Genomic DNA, 24680 nt, shown 5'->3' on the forward strand with positions numbered 1-24680 from the left:
GGCTGGCCATGCTCCGCCGGAAGGCGCCTTGTTCTCCGAAAGGGTGAATTGAAACGCTGGCTGGAAAGGAAGCATCAGGACTTGTTCAGGTAGGCTTTCCGCTCACGCCCGCCGCTCAGTGCTGGTCCAAGAGTCTTTGCAAAAGCTGAGGCTCTTAGAATTGGCTTCCATAACTCATTCTCCTCCTCGCGCCCCCGCCCTCTGCCCGTCCCCCAGTTGTAAGGGATCAGGTGCTGGGTGATGCTCTGGACTGAACCATTCTCCTTTGTGAGAGGCCGGGGGAGAGGGCGGCTGCCGGGCCGAGGGGCCCGAGTCGGGCCGAGCCGCGAACGGGGCTGCGCCGGCGCCTGTGAAGTTTTTAGGGCTTGTCATTGCATTGCTGGGTATCGTGTAGATTTGAGGCAGCTCCTTGTTCTCTTTTCCCCTTCAGAGGAGGGAAAACTCCCCGGCTCCGTTTGGTTACTCCATACTTTGGACTCAGAAGTGGGAGGTTAGGGATTTTTTCTTCCTCTTTTTTTTTTTTTTTTTTTTTTTGCCTTTTAGCAATAAAGGTGGGTACGAGAGCATGGGGTGAGCCTGTGCAGATTGTTTTACATTCTTAGGTGTAATTTCTGTGGATCTTTGGGAGAGCAGAGCAGGCTTTTGGACGTGTTCAGAGATGTGGGAAGAGAGAAGCTCAAGCCTTGCATTTCCATTGACAAGTCTGCAGAGCTCACTGGTTTTCTGTTGCATTATGTAAACTCTTCAGTGCCAGAAGACCCCTCCCCCTACCTCGGAGCGAATGCAATTTCTTTATTTACCTGGCTCTAGTGTCGCAGGAAATTTCCCTGCCATTGCAGCAGCTGTGCAAATGCAGCAGCTCCTACCTTTTAAGGGTCAGTCCTAAATGATTAAGGTCTTCAAGGAAGAGGTGAATAGTGGTGTATAGATGTTTAGTGAGCCAATCTCTTTTCAGTGAGCACAGGGAACCAGAAGTCGAAGACTTAGAACTTGATGTCTTTTTCTTTTAAAGAATAGACATAGTGGAGCGCCCCAAACACCAGAGGAGCTGCATTATCTGTCTACTACACCCTACCATCACATTAGCATCCACAGATTGTTTACTCTTCATGTTGTTCTGAACCTGTCAGTTCAGTCGGGGATTCTCTAACTGGTTATCCTTAGAATCATGTGAGGTCCTATCTGGTGTGGGGCACTTTAGGTGCTAGAAGGTGAGTTTGTGATTTGAATAACGTTCTCTCTTAGTTCATTAGATAACGTCTTCTGCTTAGGAATTTCTTTTCTATTAATCAACAAATAGTTGTCAGAGCAAACTATGGTCAGCCTCTTAGGGCCAGAACAAGGGGAGCTTCTCATTCCAAGTATTTTGGATTATCCCACCCCTTAAAAGAAAAGAAAAATTATGACAAGGAAAACAACATTTTTTATTTGAGAAGTCAGGTCGCAAGAGCGGTATGCCAGTGGGTCTGCAAGGCAAGATGAAGGACATTGGCCAAAGAGAGGGTAGCTGTGTGTGTAAAGACAGGCTTGGGGGAAGGTTTAAAATTGCAGTAGTGGGCTTCCCTGGTGGCGCAGTGGTTTAGAGTCCGCCTGCAGATGCAGCGGACACGGGTTCGTGGCCCTGTCCGGGAAAATCCCACATGCCACGGAGCAGCTAGGCCCGTGAGCCATGGCAGCTGAGCCTGCGCATCCGGAACCTGTGCTCTGCAACGGGAGAGGCCACAACAGTGAGAGGCCCGCTTACCTCAAAACAACAACAACAAACAAACAAACAAAAAAAACTGCAGTAGTAAAAGAGTAGTGGATTGGGATAAGGGATTTGATGGAGTGGTGCATGGGTACTGGCACGGTTGTCACCTTCCCCATGTGTGATCTATATTGTGCATGTGGCCTTTTTTTTTTTTTTTTTGCGGTGCGCGGGCCTCTCACTGTTGTGGCCTCTCCCATTGGTATTGTGGTAACGACCACTTCAGAGTTTTGCTTGTAACAAGAAAAATTTGCCATTTTATGTGAAGAGTTGAGTTTTTGAAGGTAAGGTAGGATGACGATGGGGCTTAGTCTTTAAAAGAAACCATTTTACACATCTCCTTTGGAAAGGGTGCAGTATTTCTGGGCAAAACTACTTCTTAAGATTAATTTGTGGGTGTCAAGCACTGTGCTTGCTTACTGAAAGAATGAGATTTGCTATTCTCATCTGTGGAAGGACTGTAACATCTTCACAATGTTCAGATGAATACTAAATGCTTTGAAGATATTGTTTGTTCACAGTCCTGCAAGCGTTAAGCTATCTTCTGAGCTTAGGTTTAGCCTAATACCTGAAGGATAAACAGAAGACAAATATTTTTCTGGACCCTCTACCTTCACCCCTAGAAGTCACTCCACTTCTGGAGTTGCATTCGAGCCAGCCCCTGATCTGTAGGTCTTTGGTCGACCTACCCTTGCACTACTGTAACCAACTTAGTATTTACTATTTTACTTTTAGCATTCAGTCCATTGATAGACTATCATTTCATATCTTACTCAGTTTAACTTTTTGTATCTGCTCTTTAATTAATTATTTATTCTCTTTCTCACAGAGTTGGTGCTCTTCCTTTCATCCTTCTGTTACAATTTTGTTCACTTTGCCTTTTGTTTTAATTCACTTACATTGTCCCTTTTTGCATCTGTCTTGAGGACGTTTAAGAATGCAGAGATCCTAATTTTCAAGGTATACTTCCTTTGGTGCCTAATACCCGAGTAACAGTTGTATTTCTGTTTTTTGTTTTTTGGGTTTTTTTTGGACCGCACAGAGCGGCATGTGAGATCTTAGTTCCCCGACCAGGGATTGAACCCGCGTCCCCTGCAGTAGAAGCGTGGAGTCTTAACCACTGGACTGCCAGGGAGGTCCCAACAGTTGTATTTCTATATAACAAAGCCGTTGTATGAACCATTTACTGTTGCCTAAAGGTTTATTTAACCATTTATTACATTTTGAATTTTATCCTGGATAACCTTCCCCCAGCATTAACCTCTGTTTTGTGTTGTGTGTACACGTGTATGAAGTTGTAATTTGGCTCTGTTTTTTGCCTAAAAAACTAATTCATATTGTCTTGAAGATTTTCATTGTCTCTGTATTGCAAAATAAGTCCACCTCTTTGTAGTCTCTGAGATTTCTCATTAAGCTCTTCAATAGGTAACATTTCTTTTGCCCTTTTGTCACCGGTCACTTTCTATCCTTCACTAGACCCTTGGTTGTTGAATGACGCATGAAGCAAAATGCTCAACTTTAAAATGTGTTAATTCTTGCTTTCGGATCGCAGCAGGAGACTTTTAAAAATAAAGCACTTAATTTCTACCCACAAATGTACATTACATGATCATCAAAAGCCTAGCGTAAACAGAAAGACTGGCATAGATAATTTCTTTGCATTCACCTTCAGCAGGGATGAATCCAGGAATGTATTCCAAGCAGTAGAGCAGTGTAGGAAGCCTAGACAATGTTCTAGCCTCTTCCTATTCAGACTTTCCAAGTATATTCTCACTAGTTTGTTTGAAAAGAGTTCCCAGAACATGTTCAAATAAAAGTACAAAAATATTTCAACATCAAAGCAAGAATTTTAAACATTACTTACTCTTATGTGTAATTTTTAAGAAAAGATTGGCTTCGTAACTGAAAGAATGAACCATTCCTGATTTTATTCCTTCAGTACATTTCCAGAGAAATTTATTGTGTATGGCTTCTTTTTATTTGGTATTTTCAGACTTTATTTCATTTTAAAAAAGTAATTAAATGACATACTACTGAAATTACTAGATAATAAGAGAACTGTGCTTCTTTCCTCCACTGTATGTCAGCACCCTAAATCTGATAGTTCTAATCCTTTAGGCAATGTCCCAATATTCCAGTAATTAGTAACTCTGTAATAACAACACCTTTTTGTTTTGTTTTGTAGTTCTCCTAAAACTATATCAGTAACTCTCTGAGAAAGAATATGTATTAACTGAATTCTTAATTTCACCTGAGAGGAAGGATATTCAAGACCTGTAACGTCTTTGGGGTTTCTTAAATTGTCTCTCATGGTCATTAGAGAAACCTTTGGAATATCCTGCCTCCCTTTTTTCCTCTACTGCATACTTTGGGGATACATTATATCTTTAGGGATTATTCCTTTGGGACATGGGTATTCTGAAGTACCCAGTCCCATTAGTAATATGGGAATTTCTCTTTGGTTCTAGAAGAAACCAGTGATTTCAGTAGTTTGGCTGCCTACTTAGAACCAAATCATAATACAGTTTTGTAATAGAACATGAAAGTCATACTTCACATATTCTATGATTTTCATGTTTTATTACAGATATCAGATGTATATCAGGGATACATCCATCTAAATAAACTGAATGACTGGGAAGATTTTTCAGGATTTTTGAATAGGAGCTACCAAGTTGCATGAACACTGAACTTTAAGTGTTTTATTCTTTTTTTTAAAAAAAAATAATTTATTTATTTATTTTTGGCTGCGTTGGGTCTTCGTTGCTGCGTGTGGGCTTTCTCTGGTTGCACTGAGCGGGGGCTACTCTTCGCTGCGGGCTACTCTTCGCTGCGGTGCGCGGGCTTCTCACTGCGGTGGCTTCTCTTGTTGCGGAGCACGGGCTCTAGGCACGCGGGCTTCAGTAGTTGTGGCGCACGGACTTAGTTGCTCCGCGGCATGTGCGATGTTCCCGGACCAGGGCTTGAACCCGTGTTCCCTGCATTAGCAGGCGGATTCTTTTTTTTTTTTTTTTTTGCGGTACTCGGGCCTCTCTCTGCTGTGGCCTCTCCTGTTGCGGAGCACAGGCTCTGGACGCACAGGCTCAGTGGCCATGGCTCACGGGCCCAGCCGCTCTGCGGCATGTGGGATCTTCCCGGAGCGGGGCACGAACCCGTGTCCCCTGCATCGGCAGGCGGACTCTCAACCACTGCGCCACCAGGGAAGCCCGGCAGGTGGATTCTTAACCACTGTGCCACCAGGGAAGTCCCCAGTGTTTTATTCTTCATTGCTTCCACTCAGTACCCAGTCATTCTTTGTTTATTTACACATTAGTTCTTCTATAAAGTGTAGTGCTTCTGCCTGTTTTTCAGGTATGCCTCCTGTTGGGGGGACATTTTCCTTGAAGAATTAAATATATATGGGTAGTGGTCACTTCCATTCACTGCTTTCCTGAAAGTCATGGGAGTCAAAAGTTGAGGTACCTGGGTCTGGGCATGTGAGCTACCAAGGGACAGCCTAGTCATTTGGAGAACTGTAAGTTCCCACAGGCAGGCATTGTGAAGTAAATGGAGTATTCAGACACTGGCATCGTTCATACAAACACAAAAAATGATTAATAGAATTACCTGCCTGTTGGCCTAGCCACCGTGCTGGTTGAAGTCTGTTCCGTGGTTTTGAGGTTAAAGGGTTATACTGCTTTCTCAGCACAGTAGTACTAGTCCTTTGATCCTGCCCAGCAGTCCTGCTATTCTAATTATGAAACTTTTGCATCTATTTTAGTGTCCCACCATTCTGCTTAGCAGATCAGCTCAGCCAAACCTCTAAGGAGTAATTTTGCTTTGAGGGAAACCTTTAGTTTTTAAATTATTGGACAGGGAATAATAAACTTTTTATTTGCCTACTGTGTGCCAAACATTGTACATTATCTTTTAATCTTCACAATAACTCTGGAAATGTATGTGATGTTACTTTCATTTTACAGAAGAGAAAAAATAAGACAGTGAGGTTAGATCATTTAACCAGGAGTAGGACTCTGATCTGTCAGACTTCAAAGCCTCATTCATTATCGTCTCGCTACATTTAGAAATTCAGTGCTGACCCCTGGAGGAGAACTGTCTTTGACCACAGCATTAGGCGAGTAGGCATTCCATAGCCTGTTAAAGCTGTGTCTTTAGCAGTTGTAGAACCTTGAGAATGTAAAATTTCTTTTTGTCTTTGTATTTCTGTCTGTTAAAAGGAAAAAAAAAAAAAAAGGAATAGTTTCTTTTATTTAACTTAGTTATTTTGAAGATAAGATTATGTGAAATATTTCAAGCTCTACAGAGGAAAATCACTTGGTCAGTCTTGCAAATAACTCAATTTTTTAGCCAATGCAAGTCAAACTAGCCAACTGAATTTTCATCAGTCCCATGTCGCTGGGTCACATTTTGTGCCTAGAGGCACAAGTGTGATAATAACAGTGTTTCTCCCCCCAGCCACACATACATTTTTTAGCATAAACGTTGCAGTGAAAACAATCCCTCATAAATAATTAAGAGTTCCCTAGTGGCCTAGTGGTTAGGATTCCCGGTTTTCACTGCTGCGGCCCAGGTTCAATCCCTGGTCAGGGAACATTGTGCAAGCCATGCAGCGTGCCCCCCCCCCCCCCAAAAAAAAAGTAAGTAAATATTTATATTTTTCTGTTAGGCTGAAAAAATATATGTATACTTGGCCCAATTAAAGTAGGGCATGCGAGGGTGGTGTGGGAGAGCATAAAGAGGAACAGGACTCTTACCTAAAATATATATATTATGGCGGGAGGGCAAAATGGGCAAAGGGGATCAACTGTATGGCAATGGATGGAAAGGAACTTTGTGGTGGTGAGCACGCTGTAGTGTATACAGAAGTAGAAAAATAATGTTGTACACATGAAATTTATGTAACATTATAAACCAGTATTACCTCAGTAAAAAAAAATTATGTATATCATTATTTACGCTGGATGTCCAAAAGTGGTGTCACACAAGGTAGATATATTAATCCAGTTAGATATTCCTCATCTAGAACCTAGACTATTATTTTCACCTTGGTGAACATGTGCCAGTGAAGAGGAACTTCTCCAGATCCAGTCTAACTTGACCCCAGTGATCGTTAAAAATTAGGTTCTTACATTCTGTCTTCAGACTTAGACCAAAACTCCAGAGTTTTACTGGAAAAAAATCTACAATGAGGCTGACTTTAGAATGAATCCATGCCCTATTTTTGAGTCATATGGGTATGGTTTCATCCATTCACTTCTTGCCATAGTTTCAAATTGGTCACCACTGAGGCTTTATGGTCCCAAGCCTAAAGGAGATAACTGAAATTTCATTGCTTTCAATAGTAATTACCACACTATAGAAAATAGTCTTTTATGTGTATTGGATGCAGCTTCTTTTACTATACCTGAAAGCTGTGTCTGCTACAGGTCCTAAAAAGTGAAGATGCTTACGATGTTGTGATGCCTCTTCTGAATGTTTCTGGTAGGAAATGTGCCACTGCCTGTTTACTATCTCAGCAGTCTGGAGAAGCCCTTGGTTTTGGTCAGATAGTTCCGCATTACCCCTCCACAGCCCCACTACCACACACCTTTGGCTGGAAGTTGAAAATGCATTCCTTCACAGAAGTACACTGAGTGCCTTTTACCACCTGATAAGCCAAGGAAATATTGTAATAAGTCATACACAGGCCTTGCCCTTGTGCAACTTGCATTCTAATATGGGGGTGGGGGAGGATGGATATCAAACAATGAATTATATAATGTTATTCAGGCTACTACAAAAGAGAAATTATGGATGTTACAAGAGAATTTGTAATAGGGGCATGTAGTCTACACCATAGTATAGTTGGGTGGTTAAGAGTGTGACTTCAGGGCTTCCCTGGTGGCGCAGTGGTTGAGAGTCCGCCTGCCGATGCAGGGGATACGGGTTCGTGCCCCGGTCCGGGAAGATCCCACATGCCGCGGAGCGGCTGGGCCCGTGAGCCATGGCTGCTGAGCCTGTGCGTCCAGAGCCTGTGTTCCACAACGGGAGAGGCCACAACAGTGAGAGGCCCGCGTACCGCAAAAAAAAAAAAAAGAATGTGACTTCAGAAGCCACATTGCCTAAATTTGAATCTGGCACCACTTTTCATTAGCCGTGGAATGTTGGGCAAATTGCTTATCTTTCTGTGCCTCAGTTTCCTCATCTGTAAAATATAGTTATTTCAAGTTTAAGAAAATTGAAACTGCTGATGCATTTTCATTGTTTAGAAGAGGGCCAGGTACGTAATGTACATTCAACAAGTTTGGCTGTTTTTTGTCTGGGAGCTCAGGGAAAGCTTTTCTTTGAAATGACGATGTTGAAATGAGCTTTGAAGGATAAGTAAGAATTAAATAGGCAAAATCGATGGGGAACCAGTTAGAAGGCGATTGCAATAGTCCAGGGAAGTGAGGATGGTAAATTGATCCAGAATGGTAGTAGGGGCAGAAGTGGATGGATTTGAGGGATGTTTAGGAGGTAAAGGTAGGATTTTAAAATATTGGATAGGGGTAGTAAGGAAGAGAGTTTCTGGTCTCTACAGTCATGACTGAATAGGAGATGCTGGAGGATGATTATCCTCTGTGTGTGTGCGCGCATGGTGGTGTGGGTGGAGGAGACTACCAAGGAATCAGTCTCCTTGAGGTAATAAGCCTCTTACGGGGAGAGTTGGACGAGTGGGTCAGCCAGGGAGACTGGAGAGACTACCAGGAAGAGCTATTGGGTAAGCAAGTGAATAAACAGGCCTGGAGTTCAGACGTCTTGCCCAGAGATATAAATGAGAGACGTAAGTGTATAGATAGTTTGTTGAAGAAAATAATGAGTTGAGACCTTGTACGTGAATTACACATTCTTGAAAAGAAAGTATAGAATGAAAAAAAAAGAAGGCCTAGGACCAAAGCTTGGTGAACTTCAACAATTAAAGGCTGGTAGAGGAGAAGAATAGCAAAGGAGAATTGGCCAGAGAGGTAGAATGAAAATCAGAAAAGTGTGGTGTCCTGGAAGCCGTTCGAAAAAAGTGTTTGGGCGGCAGGGGTGTTTCTGAAATCTTTATGACCCTTCCTTGGCGCCCTGAGACTTTTAATTTAGGTCTCTCACGACTCAAAGTTGGATGCTAGTGACTTAGAACATCTATAGCAGGTTAGGCTGACTGAAGCCGGTTAGTTGAACATGATCTTTAGACGCTAGAATCTAAAGTATAGTTATTCTTGGGGCTTCCCTGGTGGCACAGTGGTTGAGAGTCCGCCTGCCGATGCAGGGGACGCGGGTTCGTGCCCCGGTCCGGGAAAATCCCACATGCCGCGGAGCGGCTGGGCCCGTGAGCCATGGCCGCTGAGCCTGCGTGTCCAGAGCCTGTGCTCCGCAACGGGAGAGGCTGCAACAGTGACAGGCCCGCGTACCGCAAAAAAAATAAAAATAAATATAGTTATTCCTGTTTGCTGTAAATTAGATTTAATGTAGAGGAAGCAAGGGCTACAGTGCATATTCAAACTCAATAGATACTAGCCTGCTGAAATTAATGAATTATTTTGAAGGCCATTCATGTGGGTGGTGATTCCCTCTAAGGCTGCCTAGCATCTCCAAGGTAGGTAGAGACACTGGGAAAAAGTTTTTTCTAAATAGTCTATCCAGCAACATTCGTTGAGTACCTCCTAGAAATAGTGGTTACATACCAAGAAGTGTGCGAGATGTTTCATTAATCCTCACTAGTGCCCTGTAATTTGAGCCCCCTATGTACAGAGGAATGAACTAGACTCAGAAAGGTTTATTTACTTAGTGGGACAGAAATTTGAACCCAGATCCCTCTGACTTTAAGCTCATCATACCTCCACATACAAATATAACTAAAATACGACGTAGAAGATAATTATCCCCAAAGAGTACTTAACAAAAGTACTATGAAAGCTCATATGGGACTGGTTACTCTTAGCTTGACAGTGAAAAGTAGAGATGCATTAAATCCAATGGACATTTTAAAGTTCTTATATTATTGGACATTTTTGCTTTGTTCAATGCAATTGATCGCTCTTTCCCTCAGCAATACTCTACTGTCTTTGCTTCGGTGATATTGCACTCTCTGCTTCTCTAGCTTTGCCTTCTCTACCTGCTTAGTAGGTGTGGCTTATTCTGATTCTTAAATCCTGATGTTCTCTTGGGTTCCTCTTTAGCTTTTTTCACCCTACACCGAAAATCTCAAATTTGGGGGTTTCCAGCTAAGTGTTTTTTCTAACGCATAGTGTTTAAAACATTAAAAAAAATTAGTTGTCTGCATTTAAAACCCAGAAGATTTACGTAAAACTCTGTATTTCTGGCTTTTGAAAAACCTGAAGTTCTCTTTCAATCTTGGATGTGTGTTTCCATATGGCAACACTTAACTAGAGCTGAATAGCAGCTGCTCTCTTTGGAATGGACATCCAGTTCTTCACAGACCCCTCACATTCTCTGTTGTCTCCCCAACAGTATTGGTGCAGTGTTTCATATACTAGCTCTGATTACCCAGAGTAATTACCTGGGTAATCTCCACTCTTAAAACTACTATTTTGATACTGATAACTCTGTCACCAAGGCAACTTTTATATTTATAATCCAACCTTTTATTGAATATCACTACTTAACATGCTATAGGTAACTCAGACTAAACATGGCTGAACTCATCTTTCCCTGTAAACTCTAGGTTTTACCAATTTTTATCCCCTAAGTATTATTCCGCTCTGGCCTTGCCTTCCTATCATTACCTTTTGAACCACATTGCTATGATTCAGGCTCTAATCATCTTGTTGGTTGCAAACAACAGAAATCATCTTTTGGCTAACTTAAGCAGAAGGGGAACATATTCGAAGGATATTGTGTGGCTCACAAAATCAGTGGGAATGCTAGAGAATCTGATTTAGAAAATGATCTGAAACCAAGGGAAGTTGGAAACATGGAGAACGTGGCCAGGATCATAGCACTGAACAGTCTATGATGCTGCAGAATTCCAGTGTCTGACATTGCTGAGTATTGTCTAACTGGTTGGTTCTGGATCTTTGTATTACCACTGAAAAGTCAAGGTTTTCCACAGCAGTGTCCACTTAGACTAGGCTAGGTCATGTGCGTACTTCTTCTCCGACAGGAAGAGGAGATGGGACTCTGCCCCTCATTTCAGTACCCCCACCCACCCATCCCAGCTCTATAGTGGGGATTAAGATCCACTCTTCCATTGAAGACTTTTAACCTTGTGCTATTCTCCCAATATAGGAAGGGGGAAGCAGGAAAAAAAATCAGCAAGCATCCACAATACAACTCTTTTCTGGACTACCACAGCAGCCCCCTGACTACTTCTGTGTCCTCTGTTACATCAGCCCCCAAATCTATTCTCTATCAAACAGCCAGAGTTAGCCAACTAAAATGCATGTCTGATTATGTCGTTCCATGTTTCAGTGGCTCCTCATCCACTAGAAGAAAATGCTTTAACATGGCGTTCAAGGCTCTTTCCTTGAAGGGTCTGGCCCTTACCTATACCTTCAATCTTATCTCCCTCTGATTTCTTCTTTGTGATTTACACTTTAGCAAGACTGAACTTCAGAGCTACTTAAGAGTTTCCTCTATACGTCTCATGGCTGTTTTTCATTGCTATCAAGAATGCAGTTTGGCTTGTGGCAGAGAGAGCGCTTTATCTTTTAAGAGTAAAAGGCCCCATGTTCCAGCAATTGGGCTGACTCACTCCCATGATGGACGGAAGATTTGGCCCCTTTTAATGGGTCGTGGGAGAAGGTGCAGTCACTACAGCAGAGGAGTTGACAGTGCTGCTAGAAGGCAGGGGATTCAGAGGGAGGCGGAGTTGGCCTAGTGTGGAACCCTCCCTCCCGAGTTTACGCTCTTTGGTGTGCAGAAAACAGTGTAGGTGGTGGGGGAATTTAATCGCCAGGACTAGTTTCCCGCAGCTTGAGACGGTTCTGCTGGCCAGGCTCCTTTTTTTTTTTCAAGCAAGCTGCAGGCTTCGCTTCGGCCCTGGAAACCGGATAGGCCTCTCCGTGCGCTCTCAACCTAACCCCGCGGTGGCGGGGGAGGGGGAAGCTCTGCCTAGTCCCGCCCACTGCGCTGTTTTGCGTGTTTGCCCCTGTGGTGAGTGGCAGTGAAGTTTAGCCAATGAAGACGCGGGGCGGGCAGGAGCATGAAGTTAGGCTGCGCTGGAGGAGGGGGAACTGGTGCTGGAGAGACAGCGAGAGGGGCGAACCGGCCCCCCACGGCCGCTGCAGGTAAAGGCACCTCTCTTACCTTGCTGGGGTGAGGCACAGCTCTTTTTCTACTTAAGGGCTAGTCGGGCCTTCCCGCCTGTAGCTTCCACCCTCACATTGCTCCCACCCGGGCATCCACACCCCCCCACCCCGCATCTTCCCGTCTTGGCCATCCCCACCCTGGAGGGCACCCCGCTAGCTCACTCCCTCAAGAGCATGTACCTCACCTCCATTTTGGGGGCTCCAGTTGCCCGACATCGCCCTCCTCTGCTGTGTGGGCCTTACTGGCACCAGCCCTGGCAGTATGAGCAGGTACTGTACCCGGGTCCCCGCCACCCCCGCCCCCAGTCGCGTCTCCCTCTCCGTCAACCCCGCACTTCCTTACCTTGCCCCTTCCCTTCCACATGAGTACATATAATTTCTGTAGTTTCTCCTTTACCCCTTGAACATACGAACATGCTTTTAGCATTCATAGTTGCCTATTTTGCTTTCCCTGTTTATTCAGAAGGACTCACTTTACCAGCCATGTTTGCCCCAAATGTCCATACTCCTGATTGAGGTTTGAGTGCTTTTTTCTGTAATTGGGAAAACAAAAACAGAGTAGCCACACATTTGGAATTGAGAATGGTGAAGATAGAGAAAATGGCCTAGGATCTCGACCTTCGTGAGGAGAATCTCCTGAGTGGCTCCAAGTTAATAGCTCTATTTCTTATGGTCTGTGTCCCTCCATCCTGATCCTTTGCTGACCCTAAATTGTGATTCTGTTCACCTTGGATGTTTATTTCCCATTTCTTTATAAGATTTGAGACCCTTTGGGTTTCACAAATGTCTCCATGATACAGTTTTTAAATCCTCCTCTTTTAAAATTATGTTGGTGAGTTTCATTTTAAGCCTTCTGATTTATTTTATTTTCAAGGGGTTTCTTCAGACTGCTTCTACCCATCTTGTTTCCATATCGTGTTTATGTCTGCCTGCCTGCCTATGCTGATCCTCTTGAAAGGATAGTTTCCAATAACAAGATTAATACTTTGAAGTAAAATAGTTTGTTCTTTGAGCAGTTAGAGGTTAAGTGGGCATGGCTGCTACTTTCTAAAAGTGCATATTAACCCCCCAGAAAAGATCAGTTTTTGTCAATATGGCATTCATCTGTTATCTTCTAAGAGGATGGATAGTACAGAGAAATCTGTAAGGGAGAATGGATGTCTGTAGTTCAGTTTATATAATTTTATGTCTTAGACAGCTGGACTAATTTCTGTTGCAGTGTTTCTCATCCGTCATAAACAATATGATAAACTCCCTTTTGAGAGACCATAAGAAATCTTATCCCATCACAGAGATGTCGATAATCGTTCCAAACCAGGCATACTTCTTTTTCTGCCCCCCACCCCTACCCATGTTGTCCAGTTTTATTGAATATAAATAACCTAAACAATGAGATGTTTTCCTTTTCCATTTGACAAATATAAAATTATAACACCGAATGCACATTTTCAAACTTTGCATACCTTCCATCTCCCAGTTGAGAATCACTGCTTTGTTGAAAGGTATGGGGAGATTGAGATGGAAAAGTATAGAGTAGAATTAAAACTAAGTCTTTTATGATTGGACCCACAAGTTGTTATTGAAATGGGCGAGGGTAGGGAGACACGTTAAAATAAGAACAGGAGAGTTGGGACTCTAGGTTTCTAAGAAAACCCAGAAGAACTACATTAAAAATGATAAAGCTGCAAAAAAAATCAGTTTATATTTATTTCAAGGGAAGGGAGTAGTTTCTCCTTAAAGAAGACGATGAGATGAAGGGCTTTATATAAAGAATTGCTCTGGCTTGTTATTTGGAAGTTTTAGATGGGTGGCCTTGGATTTTAACCTTAACTTACTAGTTAGTACTACTTCTCCCCCTCTCCCTCCCTCCCCCCCAAGATTTTCTGTCGTTAGTCTACTCATTAGTTTGGAATTATGGAAAGTGATTAAGTGCAACCATCAAGCTCTCTGTCTTTCCTTTTGAGCATATACATATGTTCCTCTTTGGGGCAGTGGTAGATGAAGACTGGCCTTTCATTCTCAATATGATTAAAGTTTGCTATGATTTCTTTATCTAGGCAGTTGCTTTACTTAGGGATATATTAAGGGTTTGGTATATTTGAGTGCTTAACATCTATTTATTTAATAAATTTATTTATTTATTTATATTTGGCTGCATTGGGTCTTCGTTGCTGCACACAGGCTTTCTGTAGTTGCAGTGAGCAGGGACTACTTCACGTTGAGGTGGCTTCTCTTGTTCCGGAGCACAAGCTTTAGGCACACGGGCTTCAGTAGTTGTGGCTCACGGTCTCTAGAGTGCAGACTCAGTAGTTGTGGCGCACCGGCTCAGTTGTTCCGTGGCATGTGGTATCTTCCTGGACCAGGGCTCGAACCCGTGTCCCCTACATTGGCAGGGGGATTCTTAACCATTGTGCCACCAGGGAAGTCCAACATCTGTTTATTTTTATTACCAGGGTTTGAACCATGGAAAGAGAATTCTACCAAGCTCATCTACCATGGGGTAGATGAACTTGGTAGAGTAGGCCAGACATGGGTATAGCCAGGATAACCCATAAGTAGGAACAGAAGGAGGGGTGAAGAAAGTTGGAGATATGTTTGGAGAAGGTTTATTCTTTTGAGAGTCAAGGACAGCTTAAAGATATGAGTTAAAAAAGAAGCTGGAGACTAGGATTAAAAAAATTGTACAAGATGAATTAGGTCAGTAGAGGTGAGTTGATGGGATGGGACTGAGAAGTAGTGTGACTTGATGCTGTGGTTTTAAAATTATTGGGCCCCGACTGACCCAGGAGAAGCAGAAATTTGGTCCAAAAATTGGGAAGGGAGATAAATGATAAGTGCATTGACCTTTAAAAACTTATACTTGAGTCATATGGAAGTAAGGAAATATTTCAGAAGCTATTAGCCTCGTTTCTCCCATTAAAAAATGAGATCTCTCTCTCTCTCTCTCTCTCTGACGTTGGGCTGTTGTGGAGGGAGGGAAGGAAGAGCATTTGGGTGAATAAATAGCAAGGAGTCCTGGAAAGGACAAAATACCCCATGGAAGAAAAGGCAGGTTATAAACTATTATCAGCATAAACTTTTAGTTAGTGCAAACTTTCACTGTAGTTTTTATATTTTTAGTTTTTATTTTTTTGCGGTACGCAGGCTTCTCACTGTTGTGGCCTCTCCCGTTGCGGAGCACAGGCTCCGGACGCGCAGGCTCAGCGGCCATGGCTCACGGACCCAGCCGCTCCGCGGCATGTAGGATCCTCCCGGACTGGGGCACGAACCCGTGTCCCCTGCATCGGCAGGTGGACTCTCAACCACTGCGCCACCAGGGAAGCCCTCACTGTAGTTTTTTTGTGACATTTAACTGTTAGATATTTAGTGTAACTTCTCTGACAGTGAATAGGAAGTGAAAGATAATAGGTGGCAAAGTAGGGCATAACTAGAAAACAGCTGATGGTAGTGTTGAGAAAATCAATAAAATTATTGAGTAGATTTTCATTAAATTAAGAAATACCCATAACTTTAAAAAATTATTTATTTATTTATGGCTGCATTGGGTCTTCGTTGCTGCATGCAGGCTCTTCTCTAGTTGTGGCGAGTGGGGGCTACTCTTCATTGCAGTGGCTTCTCTTGTTGCGGAGCACGGGCTCTAGGTGTGTGGGCTTCAATAGTTGTGGCACACGGGCTCAGTGGTTGTGGCTCACGGGCTCTAGAGCACAGGCTCAGTAATTGTGGCACATGGGCTTAGTTGCTCTGCAGCATGTGGAATCTTCCCGGACCAGGGCTCGCACCCGTGTCTCCTGCATTGGCAGGCGGATTCTTAACCGCTGTGCCACCAGGGAAGTCCTATCCATAACTCTTCAGATCACCATTTTGAGTTACTTTGGGGCAGGTGTTAGATAGGAGAGGCTGGAATGAGCTAGTGGAATAGTTTAACCAGGAGTGGGAAGTGATACGGACCCTGGTTGAGATGTGAAGGGTATACAATTACTGAAGCTAGGAAGATCTTGTTTAACATTGGTGGAGATGCCATGTATGCTTTGTAATTTTGACTGATGTGCCAACTACTGATGAGTCTCTTATCTATGTCTGATTTTCTGGGCTACTTACCCACATTATATTGTTTTACAAGGATAACTGGAATGGGTTAAGGAAAGGGGAAAAAAAGTTTGGGGGTTGTGTGGAAGAGCCTTCTTCAGTCAAGTCTGTACTGTGTCACTGACAAATTTCTCCTCTGATATCTTCTAAAAGTTAGGAGAAATGGTGTTATCAAGCAAGGCTTTTCTGGATTGACAAATATTGATATCATATACAAAGAGCAGATACTACACTTTCATGTAGTTTAGTTAGGTGGTGATGTACTTATAATTCCTTGTCTTAGTTTTTCCTTTTCCCAGCATTTTATGAACTTAAAGCCCCAGATGTGGATTTAGTAAACATAATTTCAGTTATTTGTAGGACAGTTTTTCAAGATAGGAAGTATTCTGCTGTCTCATCTTGGAATCAGGGAATAACAGTTAGTTTCTCTAAGGACTGAATGGTTCATTCCAGACACTGCAAGCAAATACTTTAATTCATTAAATTTTTTTTGAGTAGCTATTGTGTATGTTATATTCTTCTGGTTCTTTAGGGATCCACAGATGAATAAGACGTGGTCCCCACCATTCAGAAACTCTTCTTTCTCGGGGAAAGAGGAGCTGGGCCACCATGCAGGGTTGTGCAAGGTGTGCATTGCAGGTGTTCACTATCATCATAGATAATATGTTTAGTATGACAGTTTTCCAGCAGATGGCAAACAAGTATCTTGAGTAGGCAGCTTTTTATAATTTGCACAAAAGAACCTTTTGGGCCTTCAGAGGAAATGGACAAGAAACTTACCATTTTAATAAAATGTTAAATATAAGTGCTTTAAATAAGGTGCAGACAACACTGTGGATATTTAAAGAAGGTGAACGGACCAAGTCATCAAAAATTGCTCACTTTATGGAGGTTCAGGGCTCACCTTGTGGAGTAGAAGACCTTTGAGGGTGTCAGAAATTTTAGCTGGAAGAGAAGTTTGGGAGGAGCATGGTGGGGATGTTCCAGGAAGAAACTACAGCATAATAGGCAAAGTCATGCAGATAGGAATGTCATTAAGGGAACTGTATTTTCTAGTTGGACTGGAATGTAGGGTATATATGGGAAGTGATGAGAGCATAGGAAGTGATGAGACTGAAAGTTGGGAATATAAACTAGAATGAAATTGTAGAATTCTTTGAATCTCTTGCAAAGGAAGTTTTTGATCTTAAATATGAGAAAGTGGGGAGGGGACGTCATAACAGAAACACTACGTATCGATTCATTGATAGGTTAGGTAGAATGAAGTTTGTGAAACTTCCTGGGTAAGATTATACTATAAGCTTGGTTAAAGGTGGTTATTTTTGCCAGTAGTAAGTAAAAGTATCTAAAATACAAGGGAAACTTACAAAATACAGTATATCCAGAAGGCTTTAGCTATATTCACTGAAGTATTGCTGGTATATTGTTAAGTTCTGTCAACTTACGAACCTGAAATAGAAGGTGAATGAATGTTAAATTTCCTGATCTCTACCTAAGAATGATAATTATTAAAAGAAATGGACAGAGATAGCTGAATGATCTTGACAGACAGAAGCTTCAAAGTGTGTAAGAGCCCCAAAAGGGCGTTGAATTGTTTCTTTTTTTCTTTTTTAGTTTTAGTTTTAAAGCAGAAATGTGGATGTTCTTTCCGCTGTGTCTCTGTCCTCAGATTACCTCACATTTCCCTCTTCTCTTATTATTTTGATGCTATTTGATATTAAGGCTAGAAATTTTCCCTGAGGTCACCTACTTTGCTTATTTGTCATTTGTCTTCCTACAACAGGAGTTCCACCATCTTCCTCTGAAGACCTAGCCATCTTGCTCCATGAAGGTCAGGACAATCTGACATGCACTTGTTTCTTGCCTCTTTACCTGAAGAGTAGTCCTCTTCCATTGTGTACATTTTTTTCTTAATAGGGGAGGGGAGGGGAGAGCCATTACCCCCCCTCCCCTTCCCTCCCTAAACCTTGGGGAAGTAACCCCCACTGCTTTCCCAAGATGGCAGACCCCATCATGGATCTGTTTGATGACCCAAATTTATTTGGCCTGGACTCTCTTACTGATGACAGCTTCAATCAGGTTACACAAGACCCTATTGAGGAAGCCCTTGGACTGCCAAGCTCTCTGGACTCCTTGGATCAGATGAACCAGGATGGTGGAGGTGGTGATGTGGGGAATTCATCAGCAAGTGACTTGGTCCCCCCACCAGAGGAAACAGCCCCCACAGAACTTCCCAAAGAATCGACAGCTCCAGCTCCAGAATCTTTAACCTTGCATGATTATACCACTCAGCCCGTCAGCCAAGAGCAGCCAGCCCCACCTGTCTTACAGACACCGACGCCAACGTCAGGACTTTTGCAGGTCTCCAAGAGCCAGGAGATCCTGAGCCAAGGGAATCCTTTCATGGGTGTCTCTGCCACAGCTGTTCCCTCCAGTAGTGCTGGAGGGCAGCCACCTCAGTCAGCCCCTAAGATTGTTATCCTTAAGGCCCCACCCAGCTCCTCAGTCACTGGTGCCCATGTGGCACAAATTCAGGCCCAAGGTATCACCAGCACAGCTCAGCCCCTCGTGGCTGGCACAGCCAATGGTGGAAAAGTCACTTTTACCAAAGTGCTAACCGGCACTCCCCTTCGACCTGGTGTTTCCATTGTCTCTGGTAATACAGTGTTGGCCGCCAAGGTCCCTGGGAACCAGGCTACTGTTCAGCGCATTGTCCAGCCCAGCCGACCAGTAAAGCAGCTGGTCCTACAGCCAGTTAAGGGTTCAGCTCCTGCTGGAAACCCTGGGGCCACAGGGCCCCCACTGAAGCCTGCAGTTACACTGACCTCTACACCTACCCAGGTGACTTGAGTGAAAGGGGGAGGTGAATTTTGGTTTAGTAGAGGGCCCAGCAACTGTGTGAGAGCAAGCACAGGAGAGCTGTCTCTAGGAAATCCTGTTTAAATTCCATCTTTACTTTTTATCAGTTAGTATTGACAGCATTGTATTTATCACTTACTGGGTGGAAGCAGTTAGTGTTAATGTATTTTTTTGAGCTCTTACTACATATTCACACTGTGCCTAGCTGGTGCTGAACAAGATAGACACAGTCCCTGTCCTTACAGAGCTCACAGTCTGCCAGGAAAAACAGACCTTAAACAAGAACTCATAATAATGTATGATATAAAGTTATATGAGTAATATAGGATGCAGTGGGAACAAGAATCATTTTTGGAAAACTACATTTATTTTTTGCAAGACTTACGGAAGCTATGTGTATCTCTCCCCTGTTCTTATTACTAAGATTGTCCTCCTCTGACTTTGCCCAGTGAAAAGGCTAGTTTCTAGTATAAGAAAATAGAGGCTCTAGTCTCTGAATCAAGGGCCAGAAGAGTTTGGGGGGAGGGGAAGACAATATTAAGATAAGTAGCATTGGTGGAGAGAAGCTATAAGGAGGTGGATTTCAGTTCAGTATAGACTTTTGTTCTAATAGATTTCCAGAAAATGGAATGACTGCCATAGAAATAGAGCGAGCCTCCCAACAGTTTTTCAAGAACAGGCTTGATACCCGCTGGGCAGAGGTTACATAGAAAAGATCTTATCAGGAAAGACAGGAGGATGAACAGAAGGAATTATACTGTGCTTTCTGACCCTCAGCTGTTGTAACTCTAGGATGAGGAAAACTGGCGTAAACGTTAAGGGGTCTGCCATTCTTTAATGTTCTACCTCTCTTGCAATTTCCTTTCTTCACTCTAGGGTGAATCGAAACGCATCACGCTGGTCCTCCAGCAGCCACAGTCTGGAGGTCCCCAAGGACACCGGCACGTCGTGCTGGGGAGTCTGCCAGGCAAGATAGTGTTACAGGGCAACCAGCTGGCAGCCCTGACGCAAGCCAAGAATGCCCAGGGGCAGCCGGCCAAAGTAGTGACTATCCAGCTGCAGGTGCAGCCGCCACAGCAGAAGATCCAGATTGTACCGCAGCCTCCGTCGTCGCAGCCACAGCCCCAGCAGCCATCCTCAGCCCAGCCAGTGGCTCTTTCCTCTGTGCAGCAGGCTCAGATAATGGGACCAGGGCAGGGCCCGGGACAGAGACTTTCAGTACCGCTCAAGGTGGTGCTGCAGCCCCAGGTGAGATTTCCATAGTGAAGAAGGGAAGCACATCCCTTAGTCCCGGGCTGTTCCCCTCGGCAGTCACTCACTGTTGAACGTGGGGCCAGTCTAGGTTCATACCTCTGAAGTGACATGCAGACTTTTAGTTCCTTCACCCATGGAAACCTTGTTGTAATTACATCATGAAAAGATTTGAGGGTTATTATTGGGTTTGGGATCAGAGATGATTTGTCTGGTATTTGTCTTTGAACCGTTTCATTTACAATCTTTTCTTAATGTTCTTGTGAAATGAAAATGACTGGAAATATCCTCTCATTTGAAACATAAAGAAATAGCCTTAAAGAGGCCAAGTGATTGTCCTTCCTCTCACCCCCAGGGAGATGAAGGTAGGCCAAGAGTAGAATTTGAATTTTTTTACCTTTAGCCTAGAGACCAGTGTTGGTTGTATTGTTTGAAAATTTTCTGGAATTATGGAGATGAGTATTGACATTAGGAGCATGGCTTAAGTATACTGAAGGTTAATTTGGCACAGTTCTTGCCTTTTCTCATCTGCATCCCACCAAAAAACACTTTTTTTTTTTTTTTTTTGGGAATGTGTCTCTAGGTTCAGTAAGACTTGGTGTGAGTCTGGTTCTTGAGGAATTAGAGAACTGACGTTTCTAGCCTACCTGCTTCAGAGTTGTTTTATTCAGGTTTTTCAGCTACAAGCATGTTGAAATTTTAGTGTCTTTATTTCTGTAGGCCGGCTCTTCCCAAGGGGCCTCTTCTGGGCTCTCCGTAGTTAAAGTTCTAAGTGCCAGTGAAGTGGCAGCTCTGTCCTCACCAGCAAGCTCTGCTCCTCATACGGGGGGCAAGACGGGAATCGAGGAAAACCGTAGGCTGGAGCACCAGAAGAAGCAAGAGAAAGCAAATCGGATTGTAGCGGAGGCCATTGCTAGGGCCCGTGCCCGGGGCGAACAGAACATACCTCGAGTCCTGAATGAGGATGAGTTGCCTAGCGTTCGGCCTGAGGAGGAAGGTGAAAAGAAACGCAGGAAGAAGAGCAGTGGGGAGAGGCTCAAGGAAGAAAAGCCAAAGAAGAGCAAAACATCTGGTACCTCCAAAACCAAGGGCAAGAGTAAGCTAAAGTAAGTACCACCCTTTGCTCTTTTGACGGGACATTTGAGGATAGTGCATACATTTTAAAATTTGTGTTGTATTCAGCAGCTACAAAGCTCAAGGTGATCTCTCTATCATTAGAAGATAATAAGGCCTTTCTTTTCTCTGTCCCAAGTGAACACCAAGGCACGGGAAAGATAGCCAGTCTTGTGTTAGGGGTTACATTTAAAAGCTGTGCCTGTGTTTTTCTATATTCTTCCCGATTTTGTATCACCATTGTGTGGAAGACTTCTCACTAGCCTCCTACCACCCACACCAGTAAAAGAGAGCTGCTGTAGACATAGCTGCCCTGTTCTTACATTTCATCTGTGAACTGGGGAGATTTCAGCAGCCACTGTCAGCCTTAAGCAGTCTTGACCGAACCATGGCTTGCCACATAATTCTTGTCACAATTGGCAAGAATTCCTTCCGTGTCTTGTAGCTTCACTCCTTTCTCTCTAGCTTCCACTCCCTGAGATTCTTCAGGCTTTGTGGTGTAATTATAATAATGCTTCATATCTGTACAGGATTTTTCAGCTTTAAAAAGCAAGTTTCATATCTGGTATCTTACTTGATCCTCAACAGCTGTCAGGCCAGATGTTATCATCAGTGTTTGCTACTTACGAAACTAATGCCCAACTAGTGACAGAACTGGAACTAAAACAAGGCCTTGTAATTCTTAGTCAAGAATTCATTCTGCTGTGTTATTCTACCTTTCTTCAGGTATTTGTGAACACAGTGGTAACAGAGATTTGTCAGATCTGGTGTAAAGGTCAGCTGGTATTTTAGAAACCCTAATGTCTTCTTTTTTCAAACACGCTGCTCAATAGCTGTGTGTCCCACAGACTGAAGATCTAGACACTTATGCCTGGAGACTTTGTACGTGATGGTTTAGATTAATTATATTTTCTTACTCCTAAATTTTCCTTGCCTTCACTGTAACTGAATTTGGTTTTTCCTTTTTAGCACCATCACTCCTGTGGTGGGTAAGAAGAGAAAGCGTAATACCTCATCTGATAATTCAGATGTGGAAGTCATGCCTGCACAATCACCCCGGGAAGATGAAGAAAGCAGCATTCAGGTAAAAGGAGCCCTGAAGAACTTACTGAGAAAAATCATGTTTTACTTCTGACAGACAGACCAAGAATAGATACTGAGAGACGATAAGCCTATGCACATTTCACCAGTTTTTCTAAACCAGAGGTAGTCCTAAAAAGTAGAAGAGGCAAGATCTGGTCATGGTCATGTCTTTTAAATTTGAATTTTTTTTAGGCAAAAAGCATATTACTATAAAAAAGCAATATTCATTTTCTCAAATTCCAGTGTTTCAAAGACTAAGCAAATATGAAATTATGCTGCAAGATTGTTGTTTTGGGTATGGCAATACTTTGGTTTCTCTTAGAACTGTCCAGCTATCCCCCTTTTGCCTTACTTCTTTCAAAACTTCAGGGTTTTCAATTCTTGCCAAAACTTCAGGGTTTTGGTGCTGAGAACTGGGGTGTTTAAGGTACAATGTTTTTGCTACCTTTTGAAGATGAGAAACATTGGGAAGAGAATAAAACAAGCTGGACCAGAAGAACTTTAGTCCTCTATCTCTGTTGCCTTATGGTGCATAAGATGCCTTATGCCATCTTTGGCTCTAGTTTCCAACCATGGAAAGAATGTGTTGTTAATGATTCAGGAGACCCGTGGTACTTCTAAGTAGCTCTAATGGGCCTGGCCAGGTTACTTAGCTATGTGTAAATTCTTTATTTGAAAAATGGAGGTTTGGACTAAACAAACCTCAGGTGCCTCACTAGCTATCAGTACTTTATAAATGTCTCCCCTCTAACTTTTTTTCTTTTGATTTGAATTTTATTTTATTTATTTATTTTTTTATATCCCCTCTTCCTTAATATGCATTCAATACCTTGATAAACTGAGACTTCGGTTCTTCTGGGGTATGTTTACCTGTGAGAATAGCCAAGACATTTTTGAAAAGGAGAATGAGGCAAAAGCTAGATTTAACAGACATTAGAGTACATTATGAAATAATAACTACTAAGAGTTTAAAATTAGAGAAGAAATAAGAGATTAGTGAAAGATAATAGAGTCTAGAAGAGGATTCAAATAGTTGTTATGAGAAGTTAGTATATGAGTTAAAAGGCCATTTATCAGTGGAGGGAATTCCCTGGTTGTCCAGTGGTTAGGACTCTGCACTGTCACTTCCGAGGGCCCAGGTTCAATCCCTGGTCTGGGAACTAAGATCTGCAAGCCGTGTGGTGCAGCCAAAAAAAATAAATAAATAAAAAATAAAAAAATAAAATCAATGGAAAGAAAGATTATTTAATAAATTAAGTTAGGACAACTAGCTACACATTTAGGAAAAAATAAATAAAATTGGATTTCTTGCATTACTCTTTAACAAAAACAATTTCTAGTTTAATCAAGGGTCTAAATGCAAAAATTGAAATCATGAACCTTTATAAAACATGGATAAGGTTTTTTTTAAATAATTGTAAAATCAGGTAGATCTTTCTAAGGAGAGTATTAAAATTCAGAAGTCATAAAGGGAAAGATTGATACATTTAACTGTATAAAAATTATGCATGGGACTTCCCTGGTGGTGCAGTGGTTGAGAATCCGCCTGCCAATGCAGGGGACATGGGTTCGATCCTTGGTCTGGGAAGATCCCACGTGCGGTGGAGCAGCTAAGCCTGTGTGCCACAACTGCTGAGCTTGCGCTCTAGAGCCCGCGAGCCACAACTACTGAGCCTGAGTGCCACAACTACTGAAGCCCGCGTGCCTAGAGCCTGTGCTTTGCAACAAGAGAAGCCACCACAATGAGAAGCCCAAAGAGTAGTCCCTGCTCGCCGCAACTAGAGAAAGCCCGTGCGCAGCAACAAAGACCCAATGCAGCCAAAAATTAATAAATATATTTTTTAAAAAAATTACGCATGTGCAACAACAACAAAATTCTCTAAACAGCATAGTGGTTAAGACCACAGACTGGAGCAAGATTTCTTGGGTTCTCATCTTAACGCTACTGTTCACTAACATTGTCACTTCAGGCAAGTTTACTTAACCTCTTGGTGTCTCAATTTCCTCATCTCTAAAATGCAGATAGTAACATCTACCAGGTAGGGTTGTTAGGAGGCTTAAATGTAAATGTTTATAAAGCACATAGAACAGTATTTAGGTAAGAGAGCTTAGTAAGAGTTATATATGTGTTTGTTAAATAAACAAAGGGTTAAATAAACAAAACAAACTGAAGGCAAATCTTTGTGATACAAGAAATACAAAGATTTAAAAAATTTCAAAAGTGGTGTATTGATATGCTAGGGTTGCCAATACAAAATACCACAGAT

General features: G+C 42.7%; 1 protein-coding gene and 1 non-coding gene across 8 annotated transcripts in view; both read left to right on the forward strand.

Annotated features, from left to right (window-relative positions):
- CHD8 (chromodomain helicase DNA binding protein 8) overlaps positions 1–24680 on the forward strand; it is a 56608-nt gene continuing 31928 nt past the window's right edge. For 3 of the 7 annotated variants that reach the window (XM_060004882.1, XM_060004886.1, XM_060004884.1), the window contains exons 1-5: positions 1–89; positions 17891–18948; positions 19843–20214; positions 20938–21323; positions 22300–22414. In XM_060004882.1, coding sequence (XP_059860865.1) covers positions 18106–18948; positions 19843–20214; positions 20938–21323; positions 22300–22414 — 1716 coding nt within the window. In that variant the 5' untranslated portion in view covers positions 1–89; positions 17891–18105. Of the gene's footprint in view, positions 90–11940; positions 12001–17890; positions 18949–19842; positions 20215–20937; positions 21324–22299; positions 22415–24680 lie in introns of those variants that run through there. The other 4 variants (XM_060004885.1, XM_060004887.1, XM_060004883.1 and 1 more) reach the window with 4 other exon arrangements.
- On the forward strand, positions 23501–23573 carry TRNAD-GUC (transfer RNA aspartic acid (anticodon GUC)). The gene has a single exon. It is a non-coding gene; the product is annotated as a tRNA-Asp (tRNA).

This window comes from Delphinus delphis, chromosome 2, assembly GCF_949987515.2.
Source record: "Delphinus delphis chromosome 2, mDelDel1.2, whole genome shotgun sequence".
In the NCBI taxonomy this organism is placed as follows: domain Eukaryota; kingdom Metazoa; phylum Chordata; class Mammalia; order Artiodactyla; family Delphinidae; genus Delphinus; species Delphinus delphis.